The following is a 17604-nucleotide window of genomic DNA, read 5'->3' as shown; positions in this document are numbered from 1 at the left end:
CCCCTCTCATTCTGAGAGGAGACCCGAACTCAGCAGTGAGCCGAATATGGGTTGATAATATTTTTGTAAAAAAAAATATATATTCCATAGGTGTTAGAAATGGTTGCTTAGGTAACTATCAAAGCGAAGCTTGACTGGGTCCGTTAGTAAAATTATCACAAAATTTTGTCGAAGCTTTTCGTATAAAAAGTGTTTGATTACAGACTTCGGAACTTGTTTCGTGGCACGGAGTATAGCAAAAATACACGTCTATGGTACAGTGGTAGCCTGTGATAAGGTATCTATTGTCTGTGGAATCAAGTATCATTAATCTGTGCATTCTCTGTTCTTTCAACTGATCTGCCGTTCAGTATATTCTAATAAATAATAAATGAAACAGTCCCTGGGTAAAACAGTCCCTGGGTAAACAGTCAGACATGTAATGCATACGGAGGAAAGTCATATTACTAGAAAATTGAATGTGCAAGTGGGAGGACATAAGAGTTGAGGAAGGCCAAAGAAGAGATGGCTGGAGTGTGTGAAAGAGGACATGTGTGTAAAAGGAGTGGATGATAAGTTGACAAGTAATAGAGAGGAATGGAAAAGATTGACATCTTTTTCCGACCCCACTAAAGTGGTTTATGGATAAGGACATGATGATGAATAAATGAAGCAGTCCAGCAGTGCTAATGTGTTTTTCTTTTAACTGCAAGCTCCATATACGAACAAAAAGCTTTTCAAACGCGAAACAGGTATCATTAAAATGTCACGGGTGAATTACGAATAGCATGGATATCTAAAAATAGTCAACCCATACCCTTTATCAAGTATGTATGAAAGAAGTTTACAAAGACGTATGTCTAATGTGTTAGCAATTTTCAAGTCGGTTTAATAATTCACAACTGATGTGTTGTGAACAATGCACGTGGACGCAACGTGCATGTGGCAAGTCTAAAAGCCCTTTCCATAGTTAAATATTGAAAACCGAATGACGTCATGTTAAGTCGTGTTACAATTTAAAACCAATTTTATACAACTTGCTAACGTCGGTAGTTTATCTTCGTTAATAGTACGTTTTGTTGTGGATCTTATTTATGTAGTCTCGTAATAATAGGCTAGTTGACACTTTTAAATGGTCTTACTACATTAGGCCATTTATAAAAAAGTGTCCACTTCATTACCGTTCTATATTACAGCCTTTCTTGATGAATACTGTTTATCAACAAACAAATTAAAAATGAGGTTATAAATCGTTTATTAAAAAATTTCTTACATAATAATAATTCTAATTAACTTGTTCTGAAATTGATTAATAAGCTTAGATCAATTAGATATGGTTAATATATTTTATGTAACATTTTATAAACAAACCATACATAATTTAAAATAAACAAGTTATGAAATGACATGCGTTTTCTGCCTTCATTTCTAATTTCATTGTTGGTAAACAGTACTCATCAAGAGAGGCTGTAGTAGACTGAAAAATTGTTTTTCACTTTTCAAATATTATATGTTTTTGACAATACCAGCCGAAACGTCTGTCGGCCATGATGGGCCCCCTGACTATAGGGGCCCCATACGTGTGAAAGCTAAAATTGGTAAAATGTAATCCACAATGTCACTTAACCTATGCTTCCCACTTCAGATGTGACAAAATAAAAAACGAACTTGGGGTTCGAACCCAGGACTTCCGTCTTGTAAATCCATCGCGCACATCGCTGCGCCACATAGGCCGTCAAAACAAGTCCGCGCCACAAAACATGTCCTGTAGATGCGGCGCTAATGTCTTAATTACGCTTATTCTAATTTAATAATGGCGGTCTTATTTTGTGTAAGGAGCTGTCAATTATTGTTCAAGTTCAGGTTTTGGCCGAGGGACTTTTTTCGTGGTGTGGAGTCCAAAGTTGCCATGTCGCATTAAATATCATAAATATAATAAAAGCATAGAGGAAGATATTTGGTCTGAGGTTTATGACATTAAAAGTCAAGTCAGTCACAGAATAGTCAATTCTGCAGATGCAATGATTTAAAAACAAAAAATATGTTAGAATACATAATGAAAAAAATACGGCGCGGTGGACTAAGGCCTAACCCCTCTCTTTGGGAGAGGAGACTCATGCTCATCAGTGAGCCGAATATGGGTTGTTAATGATGATGATGATGAGGTCCTATTCGTATATTCCACATGACGATAGTTCTTTAATCTACGATGACGACATAGAGATGAAAATGGCAAACTATGATATACCTTGCCACAACCATGTGGAAAACAACTGTCATTGTTAAGGTAGTCGATTAAGTATGGTTTTATAAAAACTTGAGTGTGTAACAACCCTTATTGTCAACATTTCATTTAAGAATCCCACAACGAAAACGTCAAACGTTTAATTACATACGTAGATTTTGCTCATGTGAAACGAAACACATGCTGAATTGCAGAATGTAGTCTATAATTTAAAAACTTTGTAAACCAACTTTTATAGAACTAGGTTAAGGTATATTACTTGTACGGAGAATTTAATTAATACTGTGAAAAATAATTTCAATACGCAATATATAATAATTAAGGTCGTAAATTTTTTATATACTCTCTGTACTCTATTATAATATATGTTCTAAGTTGTACGATATAAGAATACAAACTGGTTCACATTTTTTTGGGAAAGATTTGAGACGAAAGTTTGTCCTGTACTTTTTCTATAGGTACTACATATACAGGGAGTCCCGTAATTAATTGATAAAACGCAAATGTTAGATACACCACCTAAGTAACTAAAACTAATTTGAATAGGTTTCCAAAAATCCCTAGGCTGACCAAGGTAATTTTTTTTCTGGTTTTTCAAAATTTTCTTCCTTGAATCAGTTTTTTCAATGCTCTAGCTGCTGTAATTATGATTTTAAAGATCTGATTTTTGTTAAATGTTACGAAATAAATTACCAACGTACTATAATAAAACCTCAAAATATAACCATTCCATACTTTTTACCAGCCATTTTGTAACTACGAAAAGTAGAAATAAATTTTATATTAATTTACTGTGTAAGTAACAAGTTTTTAAAATGATGGTACACTTCAGTCCCATACATTTTTTTTATAAGACAATTTTTTTTAAACGTATTATCGTAATGAAAGATTGCACTCAAAGCTTCTTTCTACAATATAAATAAAACATTACTAATAAAAATAATATTAAAGTAGGACACCCTGTATAACTGGAACTTATATATAACTGGAAACCTGGCTGAGGAGTTAAGTAAATAAAATAAATATATTAACACAATACATACATCACTACATATCCCCAAAGTGAGCGAAGGGTTTTATGATAACGGATTTCTACATATTTATTTACTACATATAAATACTTATATATTATGTATAACTACACCCAGACACTAATGTTCATCACACAAATATTTTCCAGTTGTGGGAATCGAACCCACGGCGATGGATGCAGAGAGCAAGGTTACCCACTGCGCCGACGAATGGCGAGGCTAAATCAACCCCTATATCTTCAGTGAAGATTTTTATACAAGTTAAGTATAGGAGAAAATACAAGAATCTATATGCCATTTTTATGCTTGTAATTTAATATTAAAAAAAATTAAAATATATATTGTATAAGGGTACGTTCCCAAGGCGCTGGAACGGCGACCCCGCACCGGTAAGCGCAGTGTTGGTCGACCTCCCACTAGGTGGACCGAGGATATCAAGCGCGTTGCAGGGAGCCGCTGGATGCTGGCGGCTCGAGACTGTTGTGCTTGGAGGTCCATGCAAGAGGCTTATGTCCAGCAGCGGACGTCTATCGGCTGATAAGGTAAGGGTAGCGTTTGTATGGATGTGTTTGGTACCTGGCTACCAAACACATCCATACAAACAGTATATACATCATTCGAGCCAGGTGTCAAGTTAATCCGCACGAGCTGCTGAAGTGTAAGTCAAGTTTTGCTTGACCAACCCAAAAGTTTCGATCAGCTTTCAGACCAAATTATTCAAACATCACACGAAATATCAATCCTTTAGGAGTTTTTTTTTATTATTATCTACAAGCCCTTGACTACAATCTCACTTGATGGCAAGTGATGATGCAATCTAAGATGGAAGCGGGCTAACTTGTTAGGAGTAGGATGAAATCCACACTCCTTTCGGTTTCTACACGACATCGTACCGGAACGCTAAATCGCTTGGCGATACGTCTTTGTCGGTAGGATGGCAACTAACCTCAACCAATTAAGAAAACCTCAATCGATCCAGCCGGGGATCGAACCCAGGAACTCCGTCTTGTAATTCCAAAGCGCACACCACTGCGCCACGGAGGCCGTCACGGAGTATTCCATGACAATACATTTCTTTGTCTAAAGTACTTTATTATTAAAATCGAAGTACTAATGAAATTAATATTACGTATAGCATTACGATTACACCGCGATAGCCCAGTTGATATGAATTCTGCCTTCCAATTTCGGAAGGCGTAGGTTCGTATCCGGTCCGGGGCATGCACCTCCAACTTTCCAGTTGTGTGCATTTTAAAAAATTAAATATCATGTGTCTCAAACTGTAGAGGAAAAACATCGAGAGGACTTGTGCTCAGCAGTGAGCCAAATATGGATTGATAATAATGATGATAATGATAATTACAATTAAGTGGCGTGCACAAGATTTTAACTAGAGCAGGCACTAGCTGTAAGCCGTGATAGCCCAGTGGATGTGACTTCTGCGTTCAGTTCCTGGATAAGCCTATATAGCTATTAAAGCAATTGCTTAAGGCATTGCTAGGGGGCACCAAAAAAAAGAAAAAAGAAACAAAGCGAGCACATATATACTAATATTATAAAGCTGAAGTTTGTTTTTGTTTGTTTGAACGCGCTAATCTCAGGAACTACTGGTTCGATTTGAACAGTTATTTCAGGGTTTGATAGCCCATTCATAGAGGAAGGCTTATATATTATCCCCATATTCCTACAGGAACGGGAACCACGCGGGTAAAACTGCGCGGCATCAGCTAGTCAATGTTAAAGCCATTTCAAAATCTGCACGTTTGAGATTGACGTGCATATATATGTATCACCATACTAATAATCGTAAACATGATGACATTGTACCAATGTACAATACATTTAAAAAAAATAACTAAATATTATGACTAAATTGAAATTGCATAAAATTAGATTGTAAATTGAAAAAAAAAATTTATTATTGATTCATTAATTAATTAATATTGTTATATTACACATGTAAATAAAATTAATAATAAATTAAAATGATGCACTTAATATAAAAATACTCGTAGTTACGTTAATTTGTGCATACGTATTTAAAAATCCCACAAAAATAAAAAATAAAACTCTTATTTCATTATAAACATTTCTGTACAAACACACAAACTATTAAAGTCGCAAGATTTAAAATTTTAATAGTTTTACAATTTTAACGAGGTTCCACGTCAAATTTGAAAATCCCATTAGGTATAGCTTGGCATGTTCGTTCGTAACGCTCCCGATGCCCCTGCGCGCCCGACTTCATACTCGCGCAGTCCTTCCCTCTACACCGTGCGGAACGACTTCACACCCGCACAGTCCTTCCCGCCCCGTTGCCCGCATATCATGGGAGTGTCATCAACGAACTCGCCAAGCTATAGGTGTAGTGAGAAAAGCAAGCAATGAAAGAACCTCTCTTTCTTTCATTTCTTTTGTTTTTTTCTTTTTTATGCTTACAAGTTAGCCCTTGACTACAATCTCACATGCAGGGTTATTATGTATCTCGGGGTATTATTCAAATAATAATTCACTACATGGTTTAACATCGATTTTGTTTTATGTGATAATTTAATTATTTCATCAAAATTATCTTCACTACGCCATTTTACATCAATGGAAGGACATAAGAGGAGAGAAAGGCCAAAGAAGAGATGGTTGGATTATGTGAAAGAGGACATGTGTGTAAAAGGAGTGGACTCAGACCAATTATTGTATAGGACCTGCCTCGCTAGACGTTACTTTTCTGTCAAAGTATATGATCAACGATCTAATGCGATTATAAAAACTGTCTCTATAGAATCGATGTTAAATAGTTGTAATCGTGTTCGTCGGTTAAAGAGCTCCGTAAAAATACCTTTTTGTGTAATTGAATTGTGTAAAAATCGGGCAAAATCTTCTAATTTAGTATATGATATATACCAAATCTAAGCTCGTTTTCCTCAGAAAATGACAGACAATTTTGTTTGTGACTATGAGTGCTATACAGTTCCTTCTATAATTGGTCTGAGGGAGTGGATGATGAGTTGACGAGTAATAGAGAAGAATGGAAAAGATTGACATATTTTTCCGACCCCACTTAAGTGGGATAAGGGTAAGGAGATGATTATGACGCCATTTTACATCAAGTGGCAGTAATATTTTGTTTTTACGATCATCTAACATGTATATTTTAACAAAATCACGTAAATAGTGGTTTCTCCTTAAAATAAAGTTACTGCTTGCTACTATCACTACTTAAAAACTGTCACATTACGTAAAATGACGATAAATATTTCATTTCATTGAAAACACAATGTTAGATGATTGAAATAACGAAAATACGATGAAAAACGAAGTAGTGACTCTTTATTTAAATGGTAAAGACGATATAGAGTGAGTCTTTACAAGCAGCGTGGTGAAGCCGGTGAAACCCATGAAAAAAATACAATTGTTTTTCATAATTTGTATTTAAAAATTTAACACTAACAACAATTACGTAAATTAATAAAATAATCAATAATTACCAATAAAAAATACTCCATCTTATTTTTTTTTTCTTAAAATATTTAAAAACATAAGACATTTTTCTTGAATACTATTGAAAATTACTGATGCGCTTCGTGTCGTACTGACTCGAGAATGTATTAGTTTTTGAATTGTGTATTTAGAGCGGCTACGACACCGTCGCGTTCCGTGCACTCCATCTGCCTATTATTCTTAATCTGTGGTTACACTGAGATACATAATAGGCCAAATGGTAAGTGATGATGCAATGCGGGCTAACTTATCTGTATCTATACTATAGCCTTTCTTGATGAGTACTGTTTATAGTAGGGGACCCCGAGATGCTAAATTTGCAGTTACTAAAGCGTCATGGGGAACTATTGCATTTGGTAGATTAAGTGATTGAAAGAATATTGGTCATATACTTTTTTCGAATTTTACGGTGGAAAAAAAACTACAGACTTTAAAAACATTCTTTTTTTTTACTTTGGCTTACTGAAATCGTCATGAGCGATTATTCAGGAGATTATTTCACACAATATAAGTAAAAAATTTATCGCGCTCGTGGCTAGTAAATCTGTTAGTTAATCTGAAGTGCTGTTTGAGTATTTTCAAAGTTATTTTTTTTGGTTGTCCTAAATGTACCCACCAATGGGTACATATTATGTACCTCATAATATGTACCCACCAATATTATGAGCTCATATTTGGTGGAGGTACTCAACAACGTGCAAGGTATAGACCCTTATATTTATCTGCCGCGCTCGAGTAACTGCAAAAACTCTCTTACTATTATCAACAAAGAAATTAGAAATGAAAGCAGAAAGCTCATATCATTCCATAACTTATTTATTTTAAATTAAATGTATGGTTTGTTTATAAAATATATTAACCATATCTAATTGTTTTAAGCTTATTAATCAAACTTATTTTCATTAATTTAATAACAAGTTAATTATAATTATTATTAGGTGTGAAATGACTATTTATACCCTCATTTTTAATTTGTTTATTGGTAATTAGTACACATCAAAGGCTATAGTATAGAGCAATATTCACTTTAAATTACGGCAATGTTCTATACTGCTGGTATATCTCTTCGAACATAGACCGACAGTTCAATTTGACTTTCAGTTTCGAACACAGAAGGAAGACACCGGACAGTTTCCTGTGTAAAGAGTAAATTTCCTCTGGCGGAGGGCAAAGTCTATGGGACAAGATCGTTGGGACGACAGCTTGGATGCGCCTCGTCGTGTTTTGGGCACCGAAGTCGAACTCACCGGTACCTTTCCTAGTGAATACCTCTCCCATTATGAGCACAGTGTCGACGTGAGTCTCTTCCATTACCTATTAAATAAAAACATAGATATAAATAAATAAATAAATAAATATAAATATACTTAAACAATACACATCACTATCTAGCCCCAAAGTAAGCATATAGAATAGCTTGTGTTATGGAAGCCGTGACCTGAAGACAGCTGATGAACTCCAGGGTCCTCAAAAGGCCCCCTAACCCCTTGATCCCCTGACCCCAAAAGGCCCCATGACCCCAAAAGATAGCGATAGCGATGATAGTTATAGCGAACTTCGTTCCATCAGGGTGTCCCTTGACACCTCTCAAGTTTTTTTTATTCTTTACAATTTAACCTTTGACTACAATCTCACCTGATGGGTAAGTTATGATGCAATTTAAAATGGAGGCGGACTAACTCATTAAGGAAGACGAAAATCCACATCCCTTTCGGTTTCTACACGATATTGTACTGGAATGTTAAATCAGCAGTTCGTCTTAGCCGGTAGGGGTGGCAACGAGCCACGGCCGAAGCCTCCCACCAGCCTTACCTGAACCAATTAAGAAAACTTCAATCGGCCCAGCCACAGATCGAATCCAGGACCTCTGTCTAGTAAATCCACTATACTGCGCCTAGGAACGCCGTTAGCGCTTCAGGCATGTGGGCTTATTGGATGGTGAGTGGCTAGCATTATGTTGACTAATACCAGCGCAACGAAAATATCGCTCTCTCTTTCGTCTCAACGCAACAAAGTGAGAGCTTTATATTCCACGTACAATCTTTTTCACTCATCGATCTCTTATTAATAAGTGGATGCACAATCAGCGACCAAAAAACGTCCTCAGTCAATGAGTGCCAAACACAACTTCTTGGCAGTCAATTCAAGTAATCGCATTTGCAAATTCAACCTTAAACTGAATCCTTAAGGTTGAATTTGTTCTGAATTTGGGATTTTATTGAATATTGGACTATATTTAAAGGCCTTTAGGTATAATTATCTTTACCAATAATTCTAAAACTGTCAAAGCAAAATTGGCCAGTTTTTAAGTGAAATTTTCTACATGATTGTGCGTCCTTTATTATAAGAGGTCAATGAATTTTTACCTTTGACTCGTATCCTGTCAAAAATTTCATTTCGAGTGATTTCATCAAGATGGCGTCTCGGTCACCGTCGGATGCCGCTCTTATTATTTCGATATATTGATCCATAAACTCTTTGGAATACTGACGAGTTGCTCCGAAGTCCAGTAACACTACCTGAATGTTTTTATGAAGTTGATTAATCATATAGATACAACTAGCTGACGCCGCGCGCTTTTACCCGCGTGGTTCCTGTTCCCGTGGGAATACGGGAATAACATATAGCCTATAACCTTCCTCGATAAATGGGCTATTTATCACTGAAAGATTGTTTCAAATCAGATAATTAGTTCCTGAGATTAGCGCGTTCAATCAATATAGATACAATACGCTGTGATAGCCCAGTGGACCTCCTCCGATTCCGGAGGGTATGGGTTCGAATCCGGTCCGGTGCATGCACGTCCAACATTTCAGTTTTTTTTTTTATAAAATCCACGGGAACCATGGATTTTCCCTGGATAAAAAGTTGCTTATGTTCTGCTCCAAGGTCCAATTTATCTCTATATCAAATTTCATTCAAATTGGTTCAGTAGTTTTGCCATAAAAAGACAACAGACAAGACAGACAGATTTACTTTCTAATTTATATTATTGAGTATGGATTTTATCAAGTCCTACGAACCTGTTTAGTATTGGTGTTATAGAAGAAGTTCGCCCAATTTGGATCGGTTTGCATACATCGTAATACAAACATCTCCCGTAGGCAAAGATGCATTATCTTGTATGCGATGTCATATCTGACCTCGTAAGGCGCGTCGAAGAGTTTCTCTATTGGTGTACCCTCTACTAGCTCAGTGGTTAATACCTCTGAGGAGCATAGTTCATCTGTAACAATTGTTAACTATTACTAGTAATTTTTAATAATCTTAGTAATTAAAATCATATCAGTTGGTTTAATTAATATAGAAAACATGAGTGAAGAAGAAGAAGAAGAAGAAGAAGTGAATGTAATGAACACGGTTAAACAATGACTTCCGGCCATGAACGAACACCAATAATGGCGGCAGACGCCATTTTGGTGTTTACACAGAGTGGGGCTATCTATATAAGACGATGCTAGTTGTCATGGCGGCATTCTTATTTCTTTGTTCTACTGTCTTCGCAAGAACACCTATCAAGTTATATGTGGGTATGTATTGCAATATTACTAAAATATCAATTTATTGTATTATGTAAAATGTAAATATTATGTAATATATAAAGAAATTATAGTGTTATAAATTAGTTTGATTTTATAAAATACATAACCTATTAGTGGGAAGGATGGAATTTCGTCGAAGGCAAGTAGTCCCAAATAAAAAAAAGAAATTCATACTTGATACAAACTCTGGTTTCTCATACATCCATACATATTTATTCACTAGCTGACGCCGCGCGGTTTTACCCGCATAGTGCCCGTTCCCGTAGGAATACGGGGATAATATAAAGCCTATAGCCTTCCTCGATAAATGGGCTATCTAACACTGAAAACATTTTCAAATCGGACCAGTAGTTAATGAGATTAGCGTGTTCAAGTAAACAAACAAACTCTTCAGCTTTATAATATTAGTATAGAATACAATAATAAATATGTATGTATGGATTTTAAAAGGTAACCCGGCGGGAATCGACCAGTATGAACATGGTGGTGGACTTTTAGCCTAACCCCTATCATTCTGAGAGAAGATTTGTACTCGACAGTGAGATGGTTTGTTAACGATAAATATTGTGTGTTAAAACCTTGCCCAATCAGTAATGGGGTATACAGAAACAAATAAATAAGAATATTTACCTATGACAGCTGGAACATAGTATTCAGGGTATGGTTCTAGAAGCTTCTTGAACATTCGCGTGCATTCAGCCTCACGTATGTAGTCAACTTCCCATGACAATTCCTTCTTTGCCACCTCAACCACGTTGTCAATAAACATACCCTTCGGAAACATATTCCACACCTATAAATTATAAGAAGAGAATATATTTTTATCTACTCATCAGTGGCGAAGGATGGAATTTAAACGAAGGTATAGGAAGATATGTGAGAAACAGTACAACAATGAATATGCATGGATTTTAAAGGTAACCCGGCGGGAATCGGCTTGTGTCAACTCTTCGCCTACTACTCATCATCTCCTTATCCCACTTAAGTGGGATCGGAAAAATATGTCAATCTTTTCCATTCGTCTCTATTACTGGTCAACTCATCATCCACTCCCTTTACACACATGTACCCTTTCACACACTCCAACCATCTGTTCTTTGGCCTTCCTCTCCTCTTATGTCCTTCCACTTGCACATTTAACATTTTTCAATTTAATATCGAGTTGTGTGTTCAGGAAGTGTAAAATTATATAAACATAAAAATATAATGTAAGTAAACACAAAATTGTGCATGAGTGTAGTAGCTAAATTCGGATCACTTTTTGCGGTAATTTTGTAGGCACGTAACATATCTAATAGTGTAAAATATCGTTGAGCTGAAGTATTAAATATCTTGTGTATAAGCAATTAAAAGTTAGTTTATCGCTATCTTTCTTGTAGATAGGTTTGTTGCGTTAATATCAAAGCGAAGCTCACTTTAAGGACTCCAACAAGATTGTCTATGTCACTATTGATGCCCTTAGCCACACCTGGATACTGAATTTTCATAGCAACCTCTTGACCATTATGCAGAACTGCTAGATGTACTTGGCCTAAAAAATAAATATATTTTTTATGTAGTCATCTTAATATATAAATGCGAAAGGTTTCATCACAAAACCTCGAAAATCCAAAACGAACGAAAATCTTGTTATATATGAGTAAAGATTAGTATTAGTTGTTTACTTATGATTTGCAACAAGTTGAGACTCTAAATTTGTGCTCACAATTTATTCCCGTTTGGACCTCCTTTGTAATTATAAGTACGGCCCAAGTGTGGACATTTTGATGACACAGTTCATGATGAACTTACTATTCATCATTCATCATCATTAAGAGCTGATGGGTGTCCACAGGTGGACATAGGCACAATCAATATATTCAAACCTAGTCATCATCCTCATTGTGTAATTTCTTTCTCGTGTTCAAAGATGTATGCTACTGTACTTACCAATGGAAGCTGCAGCAAAGGGCAACTCTTCAAAATGCTGTAACCTCTCTCTCCAGTTCGGCCCAAGTTGTGACACCATGACCTTCTCAACTTGCCACGATGGCATAAAGTCTGCTGACTGGCGAACACGATCAAATATGTGCTGTAACTGTGATGGTATCACAGATTCATCCTGGATACTCAAAAGCTGGCCAAGCTTTAATGCTGCACCTGTAATAAGGACAATTATACACTTTAATACCATACTTTTTGTATAAAAAAGTATTTAAAGTAACATAGATAAATAAATAAAAAATAAAGATAAGAAAAATGTTTACTAACATTGTAAATGCGAAAGTTTGTCTGTCAGTACGTCTGTCTGTCTGTCTGTTACCTTTTCATGGCTAAACGACTGAATCGATTAAAATGAATTTTTATATAATGGTAAATGGGACCTTGGAACAAAACATAAGGTCCTTTTGACTCTAATTAGAAATAGAAGGGGTGAAATAGGTAATTGTATGGAAAGTCCTTCATTTTTAGAGTTACAGTTTTAAAAAAACATGAATATTATTTAAACGAGTACATACCACAATAAAACGACGAGATTTTTAATGTCGATATTTCGACCCAGTTGCATGGATCGTAGTCACAACGGGACTGAAACCTGACCATGTACCCGTTTAAATAAAATTCATAATGAACAACCACGAAATAAGTTTAAAATCATTAGTTTTAAAAAATTGTTTATAAATAATAAAAAAATACGAAAAATAATGTGATTAAAGAATTTTTTAAATACAACCCCAAAAGTGGAGAAATAGGGGTTGAAAGTTTAAATTGATTTCCACGTGGACCAAGTCGCGGGCGTCCACTAGTAGGGTAAGTAAGTGAGCTGTACATATGAAGAGATGGAGAAAAAAGGATGATTATTGCACTGACCTCTTACTTTACAAAGGGTATCAACAATCCTTTCAGCATTAGCCGGTGATAGGAATAAAGTAGACGACTCATCCACTCGTCCTGTGACAGACTGTATAGTATTACGGGCATACTGGGCCACTGTCCCCACGCCAAGGCCAGCTGCGAGGGTACCAAAGGACATCATTCTACTTATACGTGACGATGGAACTTCTCGGGCCTTTGAATCTGCACTTAGCTGTAATAAAAAACATTATATACTATAGGAAATAGTAGTCTGAGACGGATATGACGTCGCTCGACCTCCTGTTGGCTCGTGACGACGCTAGGTGGCGCGACATGTTTCCGTAAAGCGTAGAGAGTTAGAGAAGGGTAGAGATCGGTTGTCGGGAGCGACCAGCGATACAAGGTGCTTGTCTTCAGCATGCTCGTGGCACCCTTACTTGATGTGTGCTGTTTACCAACTAACAAATTGGAAATGAAGGTAGAAAACGCATGTCATTTTATAACTTATTTATTTTAAATTATGTATTGTTTGCTTATCAAATATAAAAAATATATTAATTATTTAATCGAATTTATTTTCATTAGTTTAAGAACAAATAAATTATGATATATTATTAGGTGTAAAATGACTAGTTGTTTGTTGGTAAACAGTACACATTGAGTAGCTGTAGTATAGTTCCAAACTTTCTTCATCTAAGGGGGAATTGATCTGAAGTCAGTCAGTATCTGGACATTAAAATAATTAAAATAGTAAAAAGACTTACTTTTAATTTCTTCTTAGCAATTGGCTTAGGAACTGCATTACTGGTACTGGCTTCTACATTGGGCAGAGAAGCAACAGGATTTTTAACAATATCCTCTTTAAGAGACATTGTTTTGTCTTCAGAATCACTCTTACTTCCACCAACAAGTACCTCAACAGGAGTAGGAATAGCAGAGAAAACAATTTTCTTCTGTGCCAGTTTCAAGCTTTCAAAAGTTTCATCAAACTGCCTGTTTAGATTTTCAACGTCTTCTTCTAATTGTGGATCCATAATAACAGCTTTCTCTGTATTGCCATTCAAATTAGATTTATACATATTAACATATTGTCTGACACCATGGATAACCACCATAGTTCTGTCCAATACATCACCCATATTTTCAGAGTTAGGTTTGTAAGCTGATAGTGGGTTAGTTGTGCAATTCTGAAGAGGCTGCTTGATGCTACAGTTATTCCATATTAGTCTAGCGCTCTCTTGCTGCAATTTCATCCCTGCTTCTATCACCTGACGGAGACCTCTAACTACACCAAATAAGTCGGATATGTGTGACATGGCCTGAAAGGTCATGAAATTCAACATATATATATTGTTCTAATAAATGTAACATGAAATATAAGAAATGAGCTTTACAATACTCATATACGTAAGGAGTACAGGTATTAATATCTCAATAAGGCTTCCATCATAAAACATTATAAATTATTAATACTCATTACAAAAGTCCCACTTTTACAGTCAAGGATTAATAATTATAGGTTTTTGCTAAACTAAGAATATAATTTAATATATACTAATATTATTGGGCATATGCAAATCTAACTGGAGTTCTAGATATACTGAGGAAAGATACAGCAGAGCACATTTAAACAAACCCTTTTGTTTTAATATATCAGTAAACATATATAATGTTGGTGAATACATATAAGTCGTAAGTGGACATTTTAATGGACAAGCGTTTAAATACTTAGCAATGTATCATTGAGTTTATACTAGATCCAATGTTAATTAATAGCTGGACTCAAATCTAAGCAGGGGCGCTTTATGTGTGAAAACAAAAACTTGTAATAAGTAATCTACAGTATTTCTTCATTTGGTGGTGCTTTCCAGAAAAAATAAAACATAAAAAAACAGCAAAAATGACAAAAGTAAAGAAAGCAAACAAAGCAATACTTTATGGTGAAATAGTTTGGGTAGAATAAATCAAAAACAGGAGAGATTTTATGGGATTTGCTGCTTGTCTATTGGCAACTAATTTTGATACCTTCTAAAGAATGCTACACCACTGAATCTAAGTAAGCTAAACTTCAATCCCCACCTGTTGGACTAGTGACATACCCACTCCTAGCACAAACTTATCTAATTATCTTGAAGGAAAACAACAATATTGGTCACATTTTCAAAAAAACATGGCAAGCTTTGAATAATAATAATAATAATAATAATAATAATAATAAGCCCTTTATTCTGTGTTAAGAAATTACAATTATATATACAATACATTTTGTTTTCATTTTGTTTTCATCTTGAAGGAAAACAACAATATTGGTCACATTTTCAAAAAAACATGGCAAGCTTTGAATAGTAATGTTTTAAAAACTGTATGATAAATCAATGAATTGTAACTGCACAATTGCATTATAGGTATCAAATTTCCGCATCATAGGTATCAACTCATGGTATCAAAAATATTACTTAAAAATAGTATTCTTTGTTTAGAAAGACACAAGTGTCCACTGATCACACGAATCCACCATGAAATTAAAAATCTGTTTAATGAAAATATGTGAACACCTACCATAAAGTACAAATAACACAAACTGCTGATTGATGACTCAAGAGACACCCACATATATCAGTAAGTAATAGTTATATTATTATGCATATTAATGAATATATTGTATTAATGTATCAAAATGTTAATTGTTATTATTATATTCATAAATAAAAGATCACAGTGGTTTTAGGAAGCAATTAAGCATTATAGGAAATGGAAGTAAGTATTACAAGTTGCATAACCTTTTTAATAAATTATGGTATTTTATATTAAAATTTTTAAATATAAACTTCTCGAGCTTTGTTGTTTAATAATATAGTATATTAGAGTATGCTAACTTTAATTTATGATTTAGAATCAGAATGAAATATTTTCCTATATTTATATCAAATATTATTTAAGCAAAAATGTATATAAACTGTAAAACAAAATAAACATAGGTTACTTACACAGTGAACGGTTTTCCAGACCAATTTCCAATTTGATAACTCTACTCAATCAGTATTAACAATGTTATTTAATAAATCATAAAATAGCAACAAGTTTCTCGTATTTGAAATTTTCTTGAAAAAATGAAAAACAGGGAAAGGGTGACACTTGACAGTGCTTGACACTGACAGTTTCTTACATTATGCCACACTTCATTTGTCGTCTGTGATGCCACAGATTTACTACCATTATGCATTAATCACAGAGAATATTAAATGATTAAACAAAGAATATTTACTCTAAGGAGAAGTGAAGGTACATACACGAAAACGTTGGACATTGCAGCGCTACTAGTTCCGCAAACGGAATATTTTAGCACGAAACACGACGGTGTCGTAGCCGCTCCAAATACAAAATTCAAAACGAATACATTCTCGAGTGAATACGACATGAAGCGTCACATTATATAGTAACTTTCAATGTTATTCAAAAAAATGGCGTCTTATGTTTTTAAATGTTTTAAAAACTGAAAACAAAAGAAATAAGATGGAGTATTTTTTATTGGTAATTATTGATTATTATATTAATTTAAGTAATGGTTGGTCAATTAAAGTTCAATTTTGAAATACAAATTATGAAAGTTTGTTTAAGCGGATGTCAAGGAGACGCGTGACGTTTGTGTTTTTTTATGGGTTTCACCCATAGAATTATTAGGTACTTGTACCGAATCGTAAATCTATGGTTTCACCGTCTTCATGACGCTGCTTGTCAAGACAAAACTAAAATAGTGGCATTTTTTAAATGGAGATTTTTATTCTTTTCATCAAGGTTTTTTAAAACACTTGCTTAGTTTTAAAATAGTTTACAAAACCAATTGAGAAAAACAGATTTATTTTTTGTATTGTTACCCGGAATCGAACTCATGATTATTTTAACGTAGGTATCTTGGTATTACACCACTCGTCGAAATGACTTATGAAGAACGTAGGTAGTTAAAATTAATGTACGCTTACTGTCTGATTTCTGTAAATACCTAGTAATTTACTTTCGCCACCAACACATGCATAATCTCCTATGTCCAAAAGTCTACTGAAGAAGTTTCGGAACCTTGCTCAAAGGAGAACAAGTGAATCTACACCCACGAAATCGTTGGACAGCAGCAGCGACACTATTTCCGCATACGAAATATTTTTGAAGTCAGCATTTCACATTTTAATTTTTTTTTCCATCGAGATTTAATAAAATATTTTGGTATCAACCCTTATTTGATAATATGTTTTAATACACAAATGTTAATTAATACACGCAACTGAAAAGTTGGAGGTGCTTGCCCCAGATCGGATTCGAACCCACACCTGTAATCACGTCTCAAAAAAATATGAATAATTTTTTCAGTCTAGTAGAACGATAATGAACTATTTAAGACCATTTAAAGTGTCAACTAGCCTATTGATGGACCTTATAGTACTGAAGAACAAGCTGTCGCTAGATTATCCTGGCTACTTGA

At 34.8% G+C, this 17604-nt stretch overlaps 1 protein-coding gene across 2 annotated transcripts; it reads right to left on the bottom strand.

Annotated features, from left to right (window-relative positions):
* Positions 1–5611: 5611 nt before the first annotated feature.
* On the bottom strand, positions 5612–16277 carry LOC112046282 (atypical kinase COQ8A, mitochondrial). 2 transcript variants are annotated; one of them, XM_024082882.2, is made up of 9 exons: positions 16118–16277; positions 13895–14449; positions 13146–13362; positions 12225–12434; positions 11711–11826; positions 10926–11088; positions 9777–9979; positions 9120–9272; positions 5612–8067 (listed from the first exon to the last, which is right to left on the bottom strand). In XM_024082882.2, exons 2-9 carry the CDS (start codon positions 14444–14446, stop codon positions 7786–7788), a joined length of 1896 nt encoding a protein of 631 aa, XP_023938650.1. In that variant the 5' UTR covers positions 14447–14449; positions 16118–16277; the 3' UTR covers positions 5612–7785. The 2 variants fall into 2 exon arrangements, with proteins under 2 accessions (XP_023938650.1, XP_052746505.1); XM_052890545.1 differs by having other exon boundaries at positions 13895–14178.
* Between the last annotated feature and the right edge of the window lie 1327 nt (positions 16278–17604).

This window comes from Bicyclus anynana, chromosome Z (assembly GCF_947172395.1).
Source record: "Bicyclus anynana chromosome Z, ilBicAnyn1.1, whole genome shotgun sequence".
NCBI classification, from domain to species: domain Eukaryota; kingdom Metazoa; phylum Arthropoda; class Insecta; order Lepidoptera; family Nymphalidae; genus Bicyclus; species Bicyclus anynana.
This window is presented reverse-complemented; position numbering and strand designations above follow the sequence as displayed.

Excerpts from the sequence above, each read along its gene's own strand:
- LOC112046282 (XM_024082882.2), bottom strand. The coding sequence starts at position 14,446 with ATGTCACACATATCCGACTTATTTGGTGTAGTTAGAGGTCTCCGTCAG. Across the intron at positions 11,827-12,224 it reads CTTTGCTGCAGCTTCCATTG|GCCAAGTACATCTAGCAGTT; the intron begins GTAAGTACAGTA and ends TTTATTTTTTAG. Across the intron at positions 9,273-9,776 it reads ATAACACCAATACTAAACAG|GTAGTGTTACTGGACTTCGG; the intron begins GTTCGTAGGACT and ends AAAAACATTCAG.